This window comes from Pan troglodytes, chromosome 1 (assembly GCF_028858775.2).
Source record: "Pan troglodytes isolate AG18354 chromosome 1, NHGRI_mPanTro3-v2.0_pri, whole genome shotgun sequence".
NCBI classification, from domain to species: domain Eukaryota; kingdom Metazoa; phylum Chordata; class Mammalia; order Primates; family Hominidae; genus Pan; species Pan troglodytes.
In genome coordinates, this window is record NC_072398.2 from 82,176,338 (window position 1) to 82,192,918 (window position 16,581).

The window sequence follows — 16,581 nt, forward strand, 5'->3', positions numbered from 1 at the left end:
TTCAAAAGTGGCAGTGGCAGAAAACAACTGAAATGGGGAATTTTATAGGTAAGATAGGTAAGTTATTTTATTCACAATGCATATTTCTACCCTGATCATTTCATCCAAAGCGTGTGAATGTGTTTAGCTCTAGAGTTTGTGACAGTATGATATGAAACTGGCACTTGTGTGTGTGCATGTACAAAGTATTAGTATGCCTGATTCGTTTGGTCTATTCAACTTTTTGGTGTGGGATAGGGTGGTGCTTTTGTCTCCTTAGATAGCAAGATGGCATTTGGGGATATTCCAATGACTGGAGAATGCTCCTGGCATTCTTCCCTGAGTTCAGAAGTGTTAAACATTGTGCAGTATATAGAATAATGCTGCATGAATAAATGAATAGTTCTTTCATATTTTCATTAAAAGCCTACTTCCACCTGAGGTTGATAAAGTCACTATAATGCGCAGCAAATCATAAGTCCAGCTAGAAACCCTGCATACTGAACAAGGGGATTTGCTTTTGGAAACACTTCAAGTTCCTGATGGGTGGGTGAGGTGCCTCCTCACGCTGGGCTTCTGGAGATGCCAAGCGTAGAGCATAGTCCCTGCTCTGGAGGGGTTTCCATCTTGGTAGTGGAGGCACTCGTAAAAGTAAAGGCACATTGCAGCCACGAGATAACTGCTTTAGTGAAGGCATGTGCAGTGGTCCTAGGGAGCATGGAGGAGGAAGCACCTTCTTAGTGCAGCATTCTTACAGGGCTGTGTCAGAACATATCTCAGTCTTGTGGTCTTTGTGGTAAGGAATTGAACAAAGCAACTGAAATGCTTATCTGAGCAAAGAAAGTAAATCAAGTTTGCTTTGAGGGGGCTAACCTACCAAGAAAAAGGTGTAAAAAAACTTGGGGAAATGCCACTAGGACATAATTGGTTGTGAAATGTGCAAAGATAATGTTCTGAGTAGAAGTGGGAAACCAGGCAAGGACTAGGTCTCTAGGGAAAGGCCCCATGACCAGGCAGAACCTGATGTCAAAAATGCAAAGAGGGCTGATGAAAACTAATTTGGCGGGAAGATTTAATAGTTCTTGTGGCACAGAAGCAGATAACTAAAGCTGAGTTCTGTGCGGGCTAGACTGTGAGCCTCTCAAGTGTCTCAAGGGAACACATCTTGTCCCCTGTGTCTCCACCTAGCTAAATATAAATTTCTTTGTTGAATGAATGAATGATGAATGAATAAATGAGAGACATTCCAACAGTGAGCTGGTTTGCAGGAATGTGTACAAAGAGTTCAGTTGAGGATAACTTCAAAAGTGGCAGTGGCAGAAAACAACTGAAATGGGGAATTTTATGGGTAAGATAGGTAAGTTATTTTATTCACAATGCATATTTCTACCCTGATCATTTCATCCGAAGCGTGTGAATGTGTTTAGAGTTTGTGACAGTATGATATGGAACTGGCACTTGTGTGTGTGCATGTACAAAGTATTAGTATGCCTGATTCGTTTGGTCTATTCATGTGGAAATTTCTTAAAAGTAATGGATTCTGCAAGATTTGGGGAAAACTGTTTGAGCGCTTACATAAAAACTGTATTTTCCACGGATAGTTTGAGCTGTGGTTTGAAAAGAGTAAATGTGGCCTTCTATTTGCAGGGCTTGCTTTCCATCCTTTCCTCAGACATTAAAGTGACTTGTAATTGCCACTCTTAAACTGAATCCTGGAAGAATGACAGCGATTCACAAGTGTTGGTAAAGTGCTGCTGAAATCTGGAATGTATTTACTGCAATTGTTTAGACTCTGTAAGATCAGGCCTTCATTGGATATGATAGAAGAAAAGATAAAGCATTTCTAACTAGCAATAACATTTCTTAGGAATTGTTAGGGAAGAAGTTGGAAGTGGAATATTTTCAGAAATATTCAGCATAAATATTCAGCATAAATCCACTTTTTAAAATGCCTTTAGCTCCAATAAAATATAAGTAATGGTGTAAAAGCTATAGAGCCTTTTTTTTTTTTTTGAGACGGAGTCTCGCTCTGTCGCCCAGGCTGGAGTGCAGTGGCGCAGTCTCGGCTCACTGCAAGCTCCGCCTCCCGGGTTCACGCCATTCTCCTGCCTCAGCCTCCCGAGTAGCTGGGACTACAGGCGCCCGCCACCACGCCCAGCTAATTTTTTGTATTTTTAGTAGAGACGGGGTTTCACTGTGTTAGCCAGGATGGTCTCGATCTCCTGACCTCATGATCCACCCGCCTCTGCCTCCCAAAGTGCTGGGATTACAGGCGTGAGCCACCGCGCCCGGCCAAAGCTATAGAGCTTTGCACCGTCCCTCCTGTTGACATGATATATTGGTATTGTCTGCTCTCCCAAAACTCCTACTATGTTTTGAATTCTGAAGATATTTAATTTCACCCACTTTACTGCACATATCACCTACACTACCCTGTGGCTAACACTACACAGGTGCATTATGGGAAGGCTTCACCTTCTGAAGCATCAGATATTGACTGTTGCTTCAGGGAGAATGAGAAGCTTGATGTATGTCTTCCTGTTGGAGTGAAAAGCTTTGTGAATCACCTGTCCATATGTCTGATACACCCTTTCCTTATTTTAATTTTTTCCATTACAAAAGTAAAAAAGTCTAAAGTAAAAAAATGCAAGTTCCTTCATTGTTCTTCCATGCTGCTCATTCTAGCTCCCTAGAAATAAGAAGGGCTATCAATTTCGTGCATAATACTATTGTTTCCAATTTTAATTTGAACATAGGTGACTAGATCTTGTATTTACTGTTATTCTGTGTGTGGAAGTAATGTTAGAACACCATCAAGGTAACCTAAACAGCCTGTGGGGAAATGCAGCTTTGTGTTTTACCATCCCATAAATTTATCTGTGTGTGTATACCCTTCAGAGGTTGCAAACTCATGATTTCTGGGCTCTATGCAGCCTGCAGACATACTGTGTATGGCTCACCCAGTGTTTTAAAAATAATGAACTGGTTGCCAACATTTGAAAATCAAGTTATTTCACATAAAATCTGGGGCCTGGAAAATATTGAAAAATAGGATGATCTGAAACCCTGAAGACACATTTCTATGGGGCCACAAGTGGCTAGAGGTGACTAGTAGCAGCCTCCTGATGACATCTCTAGCTACTCCCTGTTATATTATATCTGGCCAGCTGCACTCATTTGCATTACCTGCTGGTGCCCATAGACATTTGAGTTTTTAACTCCAATCACTGAGTATCAGATTTGGGAACTAAAAGTGATATAAAATAGAGTGACCACATAATTAATTGTCCAAACTAGAATACTTTGAGAGTAAAAAGGGGTGCTATTAAAAATTACACCTGGACCATAGGCATAATCCACAACTGTCCTAGACAAACCAAGATAGATGGTCTTTCTGTTTGTAGACTACTCCATTCAACCCCTTCATTTTACTAATGAAAAAACTGAGACCCTGAAAGGGAAAGTAATTTGCCTGTAGTAATCACCAAGTGAAGTAATGATAAAGTTGCCCTGAGTATTCTGACTCCCAGTTCACTGCTTTTTCCAATATAACATGCTCTATATAATATGTATAAGCACCACATCCTCCTTGAATGTATGGATTTTTATAGTTAATTAATTATCACAGTTTGCTATAGGAGCCCACGAATTGGTAGCTTATATCATCAGTGACATTTCTATCATGAATTTAAGTAATGATTTGGATCATAGCATATCCAGAGATGTTTAAAACATTGGTAATCTTGAGAAGTGGAGAGTAAACACTAGCAAAGTTTCTGATTTTACAAGATACACCAAGATATATATTTACAAGTGCTAATTATGCAGATTGAAAAAAACAAAAATCCACCATCAAGTACATATCTGATAACTGGATTGCTAAAAAAACAGTATGTATTGACTTCTTGATCATTGATTATTGCCTGGTCTTCAAGAAATCTCCAGGAGCCCAAATTCCCAAATCTTTGATTAGGTGTTTATTACCTCATTGAGTTTCCAAGAGATATTTTTATAGAGAACACTCAGAGGAGACCAATGCATGCTGTCTCTTAATCACTTTCTCAAGCTTTGGCCCCAAATCTTTACTAGTTTCCTACCCTAGGGAACTGCGTAAGCCTTAGGGGCATCTCTTAGTCTTTTATGAAGGCTTAGGTCAAAGACTAGCCTGAGAAGACACCTTTTTCCAATGTCCCACTTGACTCCTACTTGTCCTTCCAAGAGACCTTGCAAGCAGCAGAGCAATCTTACCGTGTCAGCTGCATGAGATGGGGGACAGAAAGAAGGAAGCTGTATTTGCCAAGGCCAAAAGCAGAGTTGGCCTAAGTCACCCATCCCATACTTCCTTACCTTGGAATATACTCTGGTCCCCATTAGCTTTTTAAATATGGGACCATCACCCACATAGACTAGGACACATGTTACCACACTGGCCTTGTAGAGTTGAGGAGAGCCAAGAAAAAGTGAGCAAAGACCCCTCTACCCTGCTCACTAAATCTTACCCCAGCTCCAGCATACTCCCCTAGTGTCCTGGAGGAGCCCCTTTTTCTTTGACCTTTGTCAGAGCTTCTTTTCTGTGGGTGACTTGATAGAGGAAGGGACAAGTGACCAACCATGACCTTAGATTTAAAATATGAACCACACATATGAGTAAACTTTTCTCTAATGCACCTCAACAAACTTTAACATGAAGGAATTGTTTTCTAAATGAGCCATATCTACATGCATGAAACAGATCACCAGAGCTGTGCTGTCCAATAGCAACATGTGTCTACTAAGTCCTTGAAATGACAATATTTTAGTGATAGTCACATAAGCTAAAAATAGTATCACATTAATTTCCTTTGTTTATTTTTACTTTTTATTGTACTTCCTGGAAAAGCTAAAATTATCCACATTGCTTGCATTATATTTCTGTTGGCTGGTGCTGTTCTAGAGGTATATGTCAGGTACCTAAATGAAGTAGAATTTAGTTGCGTGTTTAGGTGCTACTGTGACTTTTTACCACCATCACAAGTCTGAAAGGAGGGAAATTTGCTAGTTGTTTACAGTACTACTAGTTTATTAGCAAGGCTTCAGTGTGGTAGAGATATAATATCAGGGGCAGAAGTTCATAACAGGACTTCACCTTGATATGAGAACATGATGAAAGCATTCATCATGTCTTTCTGTAAATCAGGCTAGTTTTAAAACGGACTAATCTGCTCCCTTATGTCTTCCAGCCTCTTGTTTCCTGCACAGCTCTTTGCTTCCCAGAGTCCTTGAGGGGCACCTGTTCTGAATCCAGCTTTTAAGTTTCTTTGCCATATTACGCAGAAGGCACTTGGGTCCATATAATGCCAGCTGTGGGTGCCATATGGAAAAGCCATACCATCTACATATGTACAGTGTATTTCAGAAGCCAGAAGGAGTGTAGAGGAATGTGTAACTGATCTAGTTTTATCTTTCCCTTGCCTTTGAAAATTTTAATCATTGAAATATCTTTAGGCCACAAATAGAATCATGTAGTGAGATAATTCTGAGTTAAAACCAAATATGTACTTTTGTTTTTATATGGACATAGGACTGTGTATGGATGTATGAAAATGTAGATTGAACATTTGGATACAGACGGGCTTGACTTTCCAATGAAGTGTATGGAGACGGATGTATAAATGAATGGAGATAGTGTATGTCAGTCTGCTCAAGCAGAGATTTCCTCCTCCTATAAATAGTTGGAGAGAAAGTTCTGTTTCTGCTTCCGCTTAGTTTAGGTGCAGAGTTCACTTAGATGGCTGCCAAAGATTGACAGGGAAAGTCATTCTCTTGTCTCAGCCTAGCTTTGGTGATGTGCTTCTCATATCACAAAGAGCATGCACTAATGGCCCCACGTGTGGATGGTACCAACTGGAGCCAGGCTTTAGGCTACGTTTTCCTTTGGAATAACCACTTTCCTTCTTCTTTTCCTTCCACTTCTTCTAGGCAGGACAGGGCTGCTTGCTGATCTCTTGCCCAGTTTTGCTGTGGAGATTATGCCAGGTATTCGGTCATTTAACTCTTTATTTGCTTGATTTGCTGTTATTCCATCTGTCTTGCTTTTGCATTAGTCACTAATTGCTTCTTTACTTTATTGCCACATTTGTCTATATGTCTCTGATCTTTTCCAGGATTAACTAAACCCATTGGAAGGGCTTTTAAATTGCATTCCTTCTGTTACTAGGCCTTAAAAGAATAATGATAATTAAAAATAGGCTGAGATGGCAACCCAGTCCTTCAGTGTCAGGCATGCAGGCTCTTTGGCAATCTCCATGCCCATTTCAGTATTTCAGCTGTACCCATATACCTAAAAGTATTTTTAATAGAATCAGTATTTATCTGCCTTCCTTATTTCCTAAGTTATATGTTTACTGGTTCATTATTGTACAACCATGTTACTCTGAATTGCCTTTTATAACATCATCAAACTTTTTTTTCAAACCTTAGGAAAGCTATGTACCCCTCCTCCCTTGAAAAATACAAATTTGCAGACCTACATTACTTTGTACACAATTTCAGGGACTTATTAGTCCCTTCGAATCCCTATGGGTCCACGGACCATATGTGAAGGACATCTGGGACAAATATACATCTCTGTCTTTTTATGTACCTTCAGTTGAATCCACCAACCTAGACAAGACAACATCAGTTTGGTACAGCTTTATGGTCTGCAGTTGAGGGAGGCACAGAGAGAAGCAAGAATGAACTGTGGGGAAGAACATATCTAAACTCAAACAGTAGGAAAAGGGATGATTTAGTCTTGTCTTGGAGGGTTTCTGCCAAAGTTTTAAGAGCTGCCTAATAGCAACAGAGATATAAAATATTCCCGGGTATTGGTTTTTAGCTTAATTCAAATTTTTAAAAACATCCAGATTCTTCACCATTGAGCTTCACTAATTATTCGTCTATGAATTCTAGTCCCTTTCCATTAGGTGGCCAACCCAAACACAGACATTCTTTTTACTGATGTTGCTCCCAAGGACACAAATGTATGCCTCTTTGTAATCCCCTTATCCAGAATTCCCTCAATTTGTAAGCATTTGTTCATCACAAAAACAATGTTACATTGCAGTGCTTGAAACTAGATGTTACATGTCCCAGTCTCAAGAAAGAGTTACTGTGTTTTTCATATCTGGCCCCATATGGCTAAATTTCCCTCCCTTTGATTCCAAGAATCCTTTCACAGATAATATTCTTTTGTTTCTCACATATAACTTTCCAGTCTTATCCTTGACTGCTTGACCCAAGTTGTAGCCACCACTTCATACAGCTCATCTAAACCTAAGAGCTCATATCTATCTCAGGCTATGTTGCATTATTGTGTTGTTACTAAGGCTTAGGCCAAAGCCTTCTGCTATCGATTGTCCTCGGCATGAATGCTCTCTAGGCCACTCCAGCCAGGCAGAAGGCCTTCCCATTCCCTCACTGAAGAGATGTTGACCTGTTTAATTTGAATGTATTTCAGAAAGATTAGTGAGGAGGGACATTCAGGAAACATGTTGTTTGTTTCCTCTCTGAGGAAATTATGATCTAAACAAAGTCATTTTGTTAACCATTATTATACAACCCATTATTTAATAAAAATATCATATTCTCAAGCTCCCAGGAATGTCCATTTAATTGAAGGAATATTTGATAATCAAAATCTAAGAAAAACAATGTGTGCTTGAGTTTCATTGTAAAGGGATTTGGGATAGATGGCTTTTAACCAAAATGAATTGCTTTAGTCTTTTTGGCTTTTAAAGGAAAGCATGGCTCTCCCCAGTCTGTCCAGGCCTCCAGGGGGAAGTTGGGTCCTGTAGCCAAGTCTCTAAAGTATGATGCTGAGACAAGTCACCTGTGGGCCACAGTAATTTTTATCTAAGCCACTCGCAATTTGTTTCCTTTCTCTTAATCTTTTGGATGGGCAAATGAAATGGAATTCACATTCAGCTTCTGGCAGAGCTGTGGAAGAGGCGGAGTTAACAAACATACCCAGACATACATGTCAGCCTTGCCATTTATCCAAGCTCAGAGCCACTTGAGCCCTTGGCTATGTTGGCTGCCTAACATGGGCAGCTTGAGTGTGATCAAACCAAACTCATTCTCTGTTCACGGGGACAGTGTCTTCTCTATGGAGACCATGTCTCTAGTTTTCTCTAGCCATGGATTGTTGTCCTGGTATAAGCAAAAAGTTTGGATCTCAGAACTGGTGCTGAGTACAGGAAAGCTGTTCTAGGGACAATCAGCAGGGAAAGCAGGTGAATACATTACATAAGGGGCCTGGAACCACCTAACTATAAACTACATCTAGACCCCTAGACATAGAGACTGTTTCCTCAGGACTTAGACTTTTATAGAGAGGATTAACTTGACAAAAATAAAAATAAGTATTCACAGAACCCACCACTTCGTAGCCCAGCAGACAAGGTTCTCCTTCCCCCCAGCCAGGATTCTTTCAGCTCTGGTCCCATCCTTATTCTGATGCTACAGTCAATAGTGTAAATCCTTTCCCCAGTATAGGACTCTGAAATCCCCACATTGTTTTGTGCCGGTTATTACATGTACCCAATGTAACATAGATAACCTTCTTCCCTCTTCTCCATTCCCCGGGACTGAGGGTCTGCACTCCTGACTCTCAGAGTTCCTCTTGAGTGTGGGGGCTCTGTCTCCTGTTAAGAGAAGCTTTCTTCCCTAGGTCCCTCCTCCTCTCCCCCTTTCACCGGGAGATGCCAATCAAAGTGCACCCTGCCCTGGAGGTGGGCTGCCTCGAGTGTGGATTTCTTTGTGCATCCTTCCAGAGTGGGTGTTTGTTGGCCTGGTGCTCCTGGGCGTCTTCCTCTTCTTCGTCCTGGTGGGGATCTGCTGGTGCCAGTGCTGCCCTCACAGCTGCTGCTGCTATGTCCGCTGCCCATGCTGCCCAGATTCCTGCTGCTGCCCTCAAGCCTGTGAGTACAGTGACCGCTGGGGAGACAGAGCGATCGAGAGAAATGTCTACCTCTCTACCTGACAGCTGTGTGCGCTGGGTTCCTCCTCCACCTCCTGTCCTGCCACCCCCAAGATTGGTCATTCCAGACTCTTCTCCGCTGGGTGCCCCTGGCCTCAGGGATGACCATTCTCATTTGCCGTTTCACCTACATACACCTCTCCACACTTCTTATCCATATCTATCACTCCATGCATTTGGAATTCTCATGGACACTATTGATAAAATGGAAGGGCAGGTTTGGCGTGGTGAGCTTGTGGTGTAAGACTGTTCCCTCTCCCTGGGGCATTCAAACTAGAGGAAACCTTCTCTGGTCATTCCCTTCCTATGCAGAGAACTTCCTTTTTATATAAGAAGAGTGTGCAAACTGTGGCCTTTGGGCACCCACCCAGCCACAGATTTGTTTTGTTTACTCCCATGATGACATGGGCCACAATAGGGCCCAGTTCTTATTTGAGGATTCACAATTTTTACCTTACTGGCCAAGCCCATATAGACATTAAGTTTGGTACCCCTCCCATAAACCAAACACATCTTGAAAGAGAGAGGCACACCAGTTATCTTTAGTGTCTTCAGGAATAAAGCAGTTTCTAGGAAGACTCAGGTTATTTGCTCTGCTTTTGAAATCACAGAGCAAGGACCATGTGCAAGCCCATTACTTGCTTTCCTTCTCAAGAGAAGGTTCAGGATTCTCCTTGAAGCAGCCCTGGGCAGTCCCTGTGCTAGGCTGCCTCCAGAGGGGCCGAGGCAGCCTCCAGACAGTGTGGTAAGAGTGGGCTGCTGCTGTCACTGGGGATGCTGCTGTGACAGCTCCCAGAACCACTTAATTATTTAGTTGCCAGGTACTAAACATTGTAATTCCTTTTGTCGTTGCCGTTTGGTGGAGCTGGAGAGTCCAAGGGAGTGGGGGAGAGTGATTCTGATGAATCAGTTCAGTTTTAGAAGAACAAACGCTCACACATGCACATACACACATCCAGGAGCTCCCTGAAGTGCATCCTCAGGGATTTTTGGTGTGAGGGTTGTGGAGGGTGGGACGACGTAATCTCTCTTGCTCTTGATCTCCCTCCACAGTGTATGAAGCAGGGAAAGCAGCAAAGGCCGGGTACCCTCCCTCTGTCTCCGGTGTCCCCGGCCCTTACTCCATCCCCTCTGTCCCTTTGGGAGGAGCCCCCTCATCTGGCATGCTGATGGACAAGCCGCATCCACCTCCCTTGGCACCAAGTGACTCCACTGGAGGAAGCCACAGTGGTAAATGTAGTTCCAGACTGCCCTGCCCATGCTTGTCTCGGGCCCCCACAGTGGTTCCTTGTTGTTAAGAACAGTCAGTTCAGTGATGTGTCTTTGGAAAATAGTTTTCTCTGTTCCAGAAATGGGATCCTTCCAGCTATGTCAGATATCTTTTAGGGTACATTCATGCTTTCCAAAGGCTGCAGGACATTGCTGACCCCTGCCTCCTCCCTAGACTCCTCAATTACTAGAACTGTAAGAAAAGAGACAAGATATCCCTTGAATGTTGATTATTCAGTTAGCAAATAGTTGTTTCATCCCTACCTATAGGAGTCCACTACTACTGTGAGGGCCTGCAAGAAGTGTAGGACATGGTTTCTCTGACAAGCAGCATGGCCTGGTCAGGGAGAGAACGGACCTTTATTAGGATAATCAGATGCTAAAGAGTATGCTAAAGACAATCAGTTCGAAGAAGAAAGAACTGGACTGGTCACAGAATCTTCAGGGAGGAGGTGAAATTTGAGCTGAGCCTAGAGGAATGAATAGGATTTAGGAAAGCACATTCAGGGGATGCTGAGCACCCCAAGTGGGAAGGTCAGCGTGATGAAATCCCAGAGCTGGGAGAACACAGTGTGAGTATGTGACAGTGTCCAATTTGTCAGATTGACTGGAAGAAGGTAGAAGGATATGACGGAGCCAGATTGGGGAGGGCCTTGAAACCCCTCCAGAAGATCTGGGGCTTGGTGTGAGAGCCACTGTGGGCAGGCTCCTGAGGGCAGAGGTGGCACCATGACAAAGGGAGTGGCAAGTGGGAGACAGTAGAGCCAGAGACCATGAGCTAAGGTGTGGTTGAAGTGGTTGAGATATGTGAGCATCTAGATTATGATGGAGACAATGGGAGTGAAATGTGTGGGTAAAGCTGAGAGACACTGTGAAAGAAATAATGAGATATTGCGGAATGAAGGAAAAGGAGGCTTCAGGATGACCCCAAGTTGTCTAGATCATAGATCATAAGACAGAATTGAAATAAGTGGTAAGGAGAGCTGATTTAGCTGAAGGTTAGCCCCATTTGAGGCACTATTAATTTGTGGTTATAGGCAGGGGTAGGTAGGAGGTGTAGGTGGAGGGGCAGGGTAGGGTGGAGAGGTGGAGGGGCATTAAAATATAGCTCTTCTTGAGGCATTTGAACAGGATTACAGGGCAGTGAAGGTTAGGATTGTATGTGCTATAGATTTAGAAGGTGATTTTTAAATCCCTAGATGTAGATGAGCCGCTGGAGTTGGTAAAACAGACATTTCTTCCCTGGAGGTATCTGGACTGCCTCCATTGTGAAGTGGGGAAGGGTATCTAGCCCACCTAATGAGCTGCCAGTGCCTGATTGTAGAATGAGTGGCTATCCTCAGTGAGTAATTAGGATTTGTATTTTTCTCTCCCAGGAGCTATTAGTAGAATTCTGACATCTGATACAGAATGAGTCACAGACTGAGAAGTAAAAGTTAATGATCAGTGACACACAGAGAATTAGAGAAATAAAGACGATATAGTCCATTTCCATGAAAGATGAAGTGGGCAAAAGAGACATTAGTGGAACTTATCTCATACTCTTTGTCTTTTTTCTAATCTTTCTTCCCACCAGAATCCTTTCCCCCTTATTTTTTATTTAATGGATTATCTAATAAAACTGTTCTTATTCATAGAATAGCAAATACTTACTCTCTGTCATTTTCTGTCTTTTTCCAGTTTCTCTTTGTTGCAGTTCAACCATTTTGGTCTCATTCTGCCATACTAACCAATTGTAATTAGAAGTGGCATTAAAATAGAAATGTCAAGGTAAGGTAGTTCCAGGGTTGGTTAATAGAACAGTTCAGGTGGCAGCCCTGAAGGACCTAGTTCCTCTGTCTTTTCTTCTGTTATCCTGAGCACATCCCCTGTCCTCCTCAGCTGGCTTACCTCATGATCTCTTGATGACTGCATAGTTCCAGGTAATTAAGCAAATTCAGAGACTGAAAGTGGTATTCTCTTCCTTGTATCACTTTTCTCAAGAGTGAGAAAAACTTTTCCAGCAGACTTTCCCTTTTAGTTTTATCAGCAAGAATTGGGCTCATGCCCATTCATAAACAAAATTGGCTTGAACTACTCAAGATGCACCTCTTAGTCCTAAACAACTATTTACTTTGGAAGTGAACAAAATCACGGTTCTGTTAGCAAGGAAGAAGAGGAAGGGTGGCAATCAGTGTCACCGCAGCTAGTCTGGCCCATGCTGTCATGGTCTGGCTGGTGGAGCCAGGACAGACTTCTTCATGATCCTCACCAGGCATGCTTCTGTACTCATGGTCCCATGGGGAGTGTTAGTGATGGTGTTTGGCTAGTCCTCCTTTAGCAAAGGTGGCTTGTGCCAGTGTTCCATGTAGATTATTCTTTAAAGAACATTAAAAATGTTAAGAAATGTTAATTTACAAAAATGTCAATTTAGCCTATTTTATATTTATATACTACTTCAGTTTTAGGGTAATTATTTCACAACAGTAATTTTTCAGATTACATTTGTACACAATAGTCTGTTGAACACTGTGTGGTTGAAAAGGGCATCTTTGATGAACTATGTATAGTATAGCCAGTTGGTTCCTGAATGGAAGAGGTAAGAGGCACTCTAGTTCCTTCTCCCATTCTTCAAGGCAGCTACTTGAGACCTTGTTACCATGCAGGAAGACTGCCTGCTCCTGTGCTGCTCTGGATCCATCCCTTTAAGCTTTGTCAAGGCTCTCTCTGTGTTGAACACCCACACTCTGCCCTGTTCCCACCTCACATCTCCATTCTTTTCATCTTTAGTGACTCCTTCCTGTCAGCATTCAAAATATGCTAAAGTCTCTCCCATTAAAATACAACAATTCACAAAAATCCTGTGGTCCTCAGATGTTGCTTTCCTGTCCCTTTACTCTTCTTCACAGCCAAACTCCTTGAAAGAGTTTTTGAATATTAAATGTTTCCTTTCCCTCTGCTCTCACCAACTCCCCAGCTCCCTTCCATCTTGCTATTGCTTTCACCATTCCAGAAACCAGCTCTTGCTAAGATTGTCTGATTGCTAAATTTAATGGATCCTTTTCAATCATTACCTCCTTTGACTTCTCAAAAGCATTTGCCACTCTGAGGCGCTCATCTTTCTTTGCCTTTCTCAGCACTGTACTTTGTAATTTTTCTTACCTATCTCTGTGTATGCTGGGTGTTCTTCCACTGTACATCCTCCAGATGTTCCTGTTTTGTTTGAGGTCCTCTCCCTGGGCAACCTTATTCACTCCTGTGGCTTCAATCATCATCTATATGCTGATGACTTCTGATCATTATCTCCAGCCTCTCTTTTGCTCCTCAATACCGTATATCCAACTGTCTTCTGGACATCTCCACCTGGGTGTTTTGCAGGCATTTCAACCTCAGCCCCTAGGAAATTGAATTAATCTGCTGCTTCTTCACTTCGAACCAGCTTCTACATATCTTATCTCAGTGGATGGCATTGTTGTCCACCTTTTAGCCCAAACCAGAAGCAGAGACTTCATCCTTATCCCTTCCTTCTCCCCCACTTCCCTCATCCAATTGGTCACCAAGTCCTTTAGATTGTAACTCAAAATAACCTTGAGTTGGTTTCCTTTTCTCCATCTCTACTGAAACTGTCCTAGTCCTTGCTGCCATTACCTCCCACCTTGCTTAACACAATCATCTCCCACCTGGTCCTTCCACATCTACTCTGCTTTGCTCTAATCCATTTTGTTTCCACATCTACCTGTCCTCCACCCATTCTTCATGCAAAAGAATTGAGTAGGCAAGTAGGGTTTTGAAATGTCATTTTCAAAATTAATAAGGATGTGTATCTATATATATGCCTACTGTATGTATACAGAGAATATGCAAATTTTAAGAATCACTTCTCCCACAGCTGAGCTGCTGTCACCTTGGGGGTGGAATCTGGCAGCTGTTCCATCATCCATAAACAGCTTTACTTAGCTTATTAAGATAGGACAGGAAGAACAAGGCTATATCCATGAGTATCTGCCTCGGAGACTTCTTTTGCAAGTTTTACAAGTTGGATTTTGGCTGTAATGAGGAAATTAGCTGAAAACTACCTAAACCTTAATTGGGTCAAAAGTATCAGCAAAAATCCTTTAACAATAAGAATTTTTAAAATTATAGTTTGGCATCAAAGTGAATATCCCAATATCCCCTCTCCAGTAAAATTGAAGTTGGCAAGGCTAATAAATTAGAGGAGGTGAAGTATGAAGAGCCACAGCAACCAAATGACTTGGGCCAGACTGAACTTGAAAACAGATAAATCATCCATCAATCTTAAACTGAAACATCACTGGGGAAAAAGGTCATTTTCCAAATATGCTGAACTTTGGCCAATAGTCTAGGACATTTCTTATTAAAACATCACCATACGTCCCAGACAGTTCTGTGATCTTCAGACAAATTACAGATAAAAATCAATTTGACACCATGCTGTTTGCTTTCAAATCAAGAAAAATTTAATGAATGCTAACAAATTTTACCTGCCGTCAAGGAATGTACAGTCTACCAGGTGGTTGCTGGGGCTTGTAAGTGGAAATAAAATGAGTAAGTAATACAAGGCAGTATAAGATTGATCCATAATGCCAGCTCAGAAAGGAAAATCTCATCCTTGGAGAGGAGGGACCAGGAAAGGTTTTCTGGTGTTTCATATGCTCCTCAGAATGTATGTGACATAGAGCCAGATTCTACCAGGATCAGAGAATAGTTTAGTATATTTGAACTTGTAGCTTATCATTTTTAAAAAGTCCAATAGCTTTTAGAAGGAGAATTGCCCAGGTTTTTAGCTACTGAAACCAAATGGATGATACTCCTAAAGTCAAAAGATCAATACTTTGCCTCTGTCTTTTTTGACAAATTAGAGGAATTTAGATTTCTGAAGTCATGGGCTGCTGTGACTAAGAAGTCAAGGCTGAAAGTATCTGGTACAGTGGAGTCTCTTTATAATGCCAGCACTGAAGGCAAAACTATCATCTTCATTTGAGGCTATAAATGGTTACTGTAACTTTTCAGGGACATGATAACCTATGCATACACAATCAAATCTGTATCATAATGAGGAGTGTAATTTGTTATAATGACATAGAAAACTATGCTCTAGTCCAAGTGGCAATTAACTGAGGATCCTCCAGCTGCTTCTCAGGGTGGCAGCCATCTCTCACCGACCATGTCTGTCTGCCAGGGCACAGCTGGTACATTGTTCCATATAGCAACAACTTTATGGGCCCCCTCCCCCATGACCTCTAGCGCAGTATCACCGAATGTTTACCATAACAGTGCTTCAGAAATTAGAACACCTAGATAAAACCACAGCTCCAGGTAGGGTAGGCCCTTTTCATAATGCATACAGACATGCTAGTTTTCCTTAAAAAAATTAATAATAATAATAATCATGATACTTACCCAAACTTTTCTACGATCCAAGCCTTTCCCTTCCTGGTCAAAATTCTCCAATAAACCGCCCATATGGCCTCATCTGCTATATGTTGTAGTCTCTTATAATATGGTTTCTATTCCCAGTTTCTCCTCATTCATTCACTCATTCCTTCATTCATTACAAACACACATATTTCAAATGTCTACAATGTGCCAGGCTCTATGCTAGGTGCTGGGGATACAGAAGTGAACCTAGTCCTTGCTCTCAGGAAGTTTGCAGTCTAGAGGGGAAAACTCTACTGAAAATGCACTTCTTAAAGAAACCATTAACCCTGCCCCAATTCCCAGGCTGACAGCAATGCAACGAACATTTTTTAAGTTCCCCACTATGTGTAAAGCATGGTTTTAGGCACATGGAGATCCAGAACCGTAAGGATTCTTTTCCTTCAGGAATCTTTGAGAAGATTAGACATTTATACAGATAACTTGAAACAAACTAGAATATATTAAGGGCCATAATAAAATTCAAACTGAATGATTTGTAAGTTAGAGAGAGAGAGACAGAACTTTTCAAGCTATGAGAATCAAAGAAAGCCCTTTGGCTGAGGCAGCATTTGAGCAGCTCCTGATAATGATAGAGAATTCAAAGTGCTCCACTGATTTGGTCTTAGTTGTCCTCTCATCTTTAAGAGATTATTTAAAGGTTGGCAAGTATTCATTGCATTTTATAGACATGATAACTGAGTCCTACATAGGTCACCATTTCTTTGAGGTCCCTCAATAAATAGCACTGCATGCCTACACATTGCCCAGTTCCCCACTTCCCAGGCTGGAGTCTCATCCATCAGACATAACTGCCTCCAGAACAGACACAGCAGTTCTGTGGGATAATTGCATTTTAATTGAACTGTCTGTACGACTCAGTAAATGCCTTTGTAGAGATGGAAGAATGTTTAGCTTGA

At 41.8% G+C, this 16,581-nt stretch overlaps 1 protein-coding gene across 7 annotated transcripts in view; it reads left to right on the forward strand.

Moving 5' to 3' along the window:
* ILDR2 (immunoglobulin like domain containing receptor 2) overlaps window positions 1–16,581 on the forward strand; it is a 59,126-nt gene that overhangs the window by 29,893 nt on the left and 12,652 nt on the right. For 2 of the 7 annotated variants that reach the window (XM_513968.9, XM_054655347.2), the window contains exons 4-6: window positions 5,938–5,994; window positions 8,772–8,918; window positions 10,031–10,207. In XM_513968.9, coding sequence (XP_513968.2) covers window positions 5,938–5,994; window positions 8,772–8,918; window positions 10,031–10,207 — 381 coding nt within the window. The remainder of the gene's footprint in view (window positions 1–5,937; window positions 5,995–8,771; window positions 8,919–10,030; window positions 10,208–16,581) is intronic. The other 5 variants (XM_054655352.2, XM_054655351.2, XM_054655370.2 and 2 more) reach the window with 3 other exon arrangements.